The following is a 5,268-nucleotide window of genomic DNA, read 5'->3' as shown; positions in this document are numbered from 1 at the left end:
GGGGGGGGGGGGGGGGGGGGGTTATCTCAGTGTCTCACACCAGCCGTCTGCCCCCCCAGAGGCCTCGGTATCAGAGTGCAGAGAGACGGGAAACACTCGCTGCACAGACCTCGTGTATACCTGAACTAGGTCTGTGCATCCCGTCATGTGTGACACGCAGCGTTTGTGGCGTGTCATTCAACCGTGAATCACAGTGTTATGCAAGTTTCCCTTCCTGCCATGCGGCTCTCAGGAGTGTGTGTGTGTGTGTGTGTGTGTTTGACGGATGAGCTGAAATGGAGAGGATGATTTTCACTTTTTCTTTCTTCCCACCAGCGGACTGTTTTAGGAAGTCGGTTGGCTGGCGATGAGACAGCAGCAACTGTAAGCACTTCCTGGACACCTGATACGATGAGAGACGAGAAGCAGTCAAACCCACAGCTGACCTCTGACCCCACACACTCCCACTGCAGTGGGAAAAACAGCTCAGCCAACATGGCTGAACAGCATCACAGTTTTTCCATCCACTCGTATTCTCACGGCTCGGTCATGGATAAACTGCATCCGGCTACAGGACGGGAATTATTTTCCTGTCCTAGCACTCTCTGATGAAAAATCTTGGAAAATCCTAATCACACAAGGACCAGAGGACGTCCCATCTGCTCCGGACAACTGGCCGAGGGACACAATAAGTGCAGAAGACGTGGACCCTGGAGAACGAGTCGAGAACAGACGCGGCTGCTGACTCTTCATGCAATAAAACAACAGTTACAGCATCAGTGGGGTCAGTGAGCATTTGACTTGGTTGAAGCAACGTTTAACCCCCAATAACTGACTGTACTAGTAAAACGAAACTGACAATAACATGGCATGTTTTGCACAACATTTCCTATCATCCTCTGTGGGTCACTTACACACGTAATCCTCATCCATTGCTCTTCATTATGTTGCACCAGTGCTAAAAGCTTCCTACATTTATTAGGAAGTGAAAACAAGACAAAAATCTGAAACAATCATGTTTAATTTATTCACACCAAAATCAGTTGAACGCAAGCCACATAATTACAGCTTCTTACAGACGGAGCAAACAAAGATAAGACCGTGATCAGAGTATGATGTGATACTCTGCCATCAGAACATTTCCCATCAGATTCTGCTGAAGATGCTGCAGGTCTTCAGAGGCCCACGGGACAGGCCTGAGCTGTTCTCCCTTTTACTCCATTTAGCATTTATGCTTTCAAAAGATCAATACATTATTAAATAATCCAGTCAGAATGCTTCAGACAGTCGTAGATGTGAAGTTTGAGGTACCCTTGATAAAACCAGGAACCCACAAACTCTATTTATTCCCTGACTGAGCCGCACGTACAATTCCTTGAAATATCAGTGAGAGGAAATTAAATGGAGAAGTTGCAGACATGAAGGATCACGTGACGCGGCTAACTCGACACATGAAACATGGATCCGGAATACAAGCCATGAATTGAACCCGATCCAAAAACGCACAGGAAGTAAATTCACTGACATTCCACGCAAGGTTTCTATGAGAGTTTATATGCTGCGTGTCAGTTTGAGGTTGGTTAGCGCTGGTCACCGCTGGTAGCTGCTCGCTGTGACTGCTAGAATCTGTTCCTGAACCTTCTCCGTGATCCCGCTGCCGCCATGTTTCGTCTCAACGCCGCAGCGCCGCGGCCCCGTACTCTCCTCGCTGTCCGTGTCGCCGTAACAACTGGAGCCCGACGACGCCGTCAGCACAGTCATGGAGTCCGTGGATTCTCTGTTTTTACGGGACGGGGAGCTGCTGCTTCCCAAAGCTTCACTTCCATCCTTCTCCCGGTCCTCCACACCCCCCGTTGTGCCTTTACACGCCTGATCGCCCGTCTGGTCCTTCAGGAGCTGCACGAGGAAGTTGATGTACTTCATGGCGAGGCGCAGGATCTCGTTCTTGCTGAGCTTCTTGTCAGGCGGGTGGGTCGGGATGAGTTTGCGGAGCTCAGAGAAAGCACCATTTACGTTCTGTTGCCGCCAGCGTTCGCGGCTGTTAGTGAAGACGCGCCGAGCCATCTTCTGAGGAGGACCTGAAGGAAAACCACACGTGAGATACAGCTGAGCACAGACACACGATTCATCTGGTTTAATCTATGACGATGATGAACCAAGGCTTAAGAAGAGCGTGAAAGCTGTAAATAACTCCATGAATGAAATGGTGTACCATCATTGAGCTCCAGTTCGAAGTGTGTGGATGGCCGTCTCTTCATACGAGCGTTCCCGAAGATCCCAAAGCTCCCAGATGATCCGAGGAAAGAGCTAAGAGAAAAGAGAGAAAACACTGCAACATGAGGAGATGAATGCGGTAGAGAAATCTATAAAAGCAGTCCTGAGAGTTTGATGACTGATTGGACAAACGTGACGGTCGCCGTTCTGTCCTCATTACAGCCGTTCAGCTCAGATAGATCGGACTTCATTCTGTCTGCAGCGCTTTAAGACAAAACTGAGACTAACGGAGGTGAAAGATCAAGCTGTAGGTTCAGCAAGTCACTGGTCTACAAGAGAACGTAACATCAGTTTGTTCTTTACTCTGATGCTAAATAAGACTGTGACTGTTAACCTGTGCGCATCATCCTGTAGTGTCTGTGTTCCAGACATGAATGATTCCTCAAATCATGTGTTGAGGAGGAGAGTGTGCTGATCAGATGCACCATGTTCACTGGTTGCACCAGAAAACCACCAACCCAGAACACCCTAGTGACCACCAGAAGACCCTAGCAACCTCATAGCAACACTCAAACAATCACTCAGACCCTAACACTGCACAGCAACACCCTGGCTTGAGCACAACAGCATCAGGTGCTGATTTATTTCCACCACGAAACGCACAAATGAAGACGCTTTCTTCTTGTCCTATGAAGGAATATAACAGTGGAGATAATTGTGGGTCTGATCTCGCCTCACCTGCTGATGAAGGAGTGCGTGTGCAGGAAGGGCGGAGGCAGGAGGGCCGCAGCGGGTCGCAGCTCTGTGGGGCCGTGAAGGAGGCGCGGAGCGGGGTGCAGGGCCGTCAGCATGGAGAGGGGAGGCAGGGGGGGTTTGCTGTGAGCCAGGCTGATGACCGGGATGTTGGGCGGGAGGGACGTGACGGGGGGGCTCGGCCGGGGCTCGGCTCCAGTGGCCTCTGGTTCCGCTGCGCTGGGCCTGCTGTCTGTAGGGCTCTCTGCGTCACGAGCCGCATTAGCCTCAGGCAAACTCATGCGAGCAGGGCTGACGTTCTGGAGGACAGACAGAGACTGTGAGGAGGGCGAGATGGCTGGCTCGTTCTTCTCCATCATGACCCGAGACTGACGAGTTCTCCTGATGTTCTCAGCTTCGTCTCATCGCTCCTCGTGTGGAAGTCTGCAGATCAATCCGCTTCTGTTCGGTCCTGAAACAACAAAACAGTTTGGTTTCAAACAGGCGGGATGATAATATAAAGTCCCCAATATATGAAGAACAAACTGGTGTGACTTCATTTCAAACAAAAACAGGCCAGGACTAAGTTTGTGTTTGCCAGCTGGAGCGAGCTTGGTCGGAAAGTTCAGTTTGGCTGTTTTGAACTCCTGAAACAAACTCCAAATAAACTGAGTTCGAAACCGCTTGCCAAACCAGAAAAGTTCACTCCAGTTTGTAAACACCTTTGAACTACCACTGGTCTGTAGCGAGTATGTAATATGGAGCACAAAAGCAGTGTTAAGTCGCTGGGGTGTATTTGTAGCAATAGCCAACAATACATTGTATGGATCAAAATTATCGTTTTTTCTTTTATACCAAAAAACATTAGGATATTAAGTAAAGATCATGTTCCATGAAGATATTTTGTAAATTTCCTACTGTAAATATATCAAAACTTAATTTTTGATTAGTAATATGCATTGCTAAGAACTTCATTTGGACAACTTTAAAGATGATTTTTTTCAATATTTAGATTTTTTTGCACCCTCAGATTCCAGATTTTCAAATAGTTGTATCTCAGCCAAATATTGTCCTATCCTAACAAACCATACATCAATGGAAAGCTTATTCAGCTTTCAGATGATGCATAAATCTCAATTTCGAAAAATTGACATTTATGACTGGTTTTGTGGTCCAGGGTCACATATGTAGGTGTGCTCTGGGGATGCTGTAACCTTGCCGTGAGTATATGGGGGCCTTAAGATTCACATTCACACTGCAGGTGAATCCAGTGTCACTCCACTTCTGAGCATTTCATCGAGTTCAGTTCAGTGACTAACAAACACATTCACTGCTAAAACATTAACTTCTGTTCACTCTGATTCAGTGAATGTAGTGGACATGACAGCAAAAAATCTCAAAGAGGTACGTGTCTACGACGAGTCTTTCTGCGTTTGGTACTAATGTTAGTATCTGCCTTTCTGAGATCACCAGGAACAGCTGCTAACAGTGTTTGCTTGTGTTGTATTATGCAAATATCACATATCAGTCGTCCTGCTGTCTAACGATTAGTACTGATGTCAGTCTTTGATTGATCGATGAGTCTATCAATGAACATCCTCACACAGACACAGAAAGCGATTTAACAGGCTTTCCGACACGTTTCCCTCTTTTAAATGTCGGCTGTTATTGTTCACATTTGGTTCCTCTTTCTGTCCAGTTTAATTAACTTTATTTTTCATAATGATCTACTCCAGTCCGATCCTTAACACAACATACACTTGACATTCTGGAAGCTCCATGTGTTTTCACTCACAGGAAACATCACGCTTTTCACGGGTCACGTTTCTTCCAACCGTTCCTCCGATGTTTCTCTCGCTTTCCAAATGTCTGATTCTGTCGTTGAGTCTTTTTAATGTCCACGTCGTTTACAAGAACTTTCTGATTCTCAAATGAGTTTGTTCTTGTTTCATATCCAACATGTGTCAGTAGTTCTGAATAAATGTATGAAGTTATTCCGAGTGTCAGCATCGCTTATGAAGAATAAGCCGTGAATCAGTGGTGATCAGACAAACAGAGTGTCTGCTGCGGTGTGAGATCTCGTCGGTCACTCACCGTGTTTGTGGTCACTTTCTCTGTTGTCTTCGTTCACGCCGTCTGTGAAGCGATTGCACCCTCGCTCTCCTCCACACGTCTCCTCGCTCTTCCTTCCTCTTCCTGAGCGCTGTTCTCCACAAGTTTCTCCAGCATTCAGTGAAGATCAGAGATCTGGAGAGATGACCTCACTGCGGGAATGACGGACGACTGGAACATGCGCTGATATAAAAGTGATGCATGTGTGCCCGTCTCTCTCTCTCTCCATCA

The 5,268-nt window shown here is 47.1% G+C and overlaps 1 protein-coding gene across 2 annotated transcripts; it reads right to left on the bottom strand.

Moving 5' to 3' along the window:
- Nucleotides 1-1,013: 1,013 nt before the first annotated feature.
- lyl1 (LYL1 basic helix-loop-helix family member) lies at nt 1,014-5,262 on the bottom strand. Of its 2 annotated transcripts, none has more exons than XM_016471361.1 (4): nt 5,020-5,262; nt 2,932-3,397; nt 2,192-2,286; nt 1,014-2,057 (listed from the first exon to the last, which is right to left on the bottom strand). In XM_016471361.1, the coding sequence occupies exons 2-4, from the start codon at nt 3,303-3,305 to the stop codon at nt 1,570-1,572; spliced, it is 957 nt and encodes a 318-aa protein (XP_016326847.1). In that variant the 5' UTR covers nt 3,306-3,397; nt 5,020-5,262; the 3' UTR covers nt 1,014-1,569. The 2 variants fall into 2 exon arrangements, with proteins under 2 accessions (XP_016326847.1, XP_016326848.1); XM_016471362.1 differs by lacking the exon at nt 5,020-5,262 and adding an exon at nt 4,721-4,820.
- Nucleotides 5,263-5,268: the final 6 nt, after the last annotated feature.

This window comes from Sinocyclocheilus anshuiensis, unplaced genomic scaffold (genome assembly GCF_001515605.1).
Source record: "Sinocyclocheilus anshuiensis isolate Anshui unplaced genomic scaffold, SAMN03320099.WGS_v1.1 scaffold3329, whole genome shotgun sequence".
In the NCBI taxonomy this organism is placed as follows: Eukaryota; Metazoa; Chordata; class Actinopteri; order Cypriniformes; family Cyprinidae; genus Sinocyclocheilus; species Sinocyclocheilus anshuiensis.
This window is presented reverse-complemented; position numbering and strand designations above follow the sequence as displayed.

Excerpts from the sequence above, each read along its gene's own strand:
- lyl1 (XM_016471361.1), bottom strand. The coding sequence starts at position 3,305 with ATGATGGAGAAGAACGAGCCAGCCATCTCGCCCTCCTCACAGTCTCTG. Across the intron at positions 2,287-2,931 it reads ACGCACTCCTTCATCAGCAG|CTCTTTCCTCGGATCATCTG; the intron begins GTGAGGCGAGAT and ends CTTTTCTCTTAG. Across the intron at positions 2,058-2,191 it reads CGAACTGGAGCTCAATGATG|GTCCTCCTCAGAAGATGGCT; the intron begins GTACACCATTTC and ends GTTTTCCTTCAG.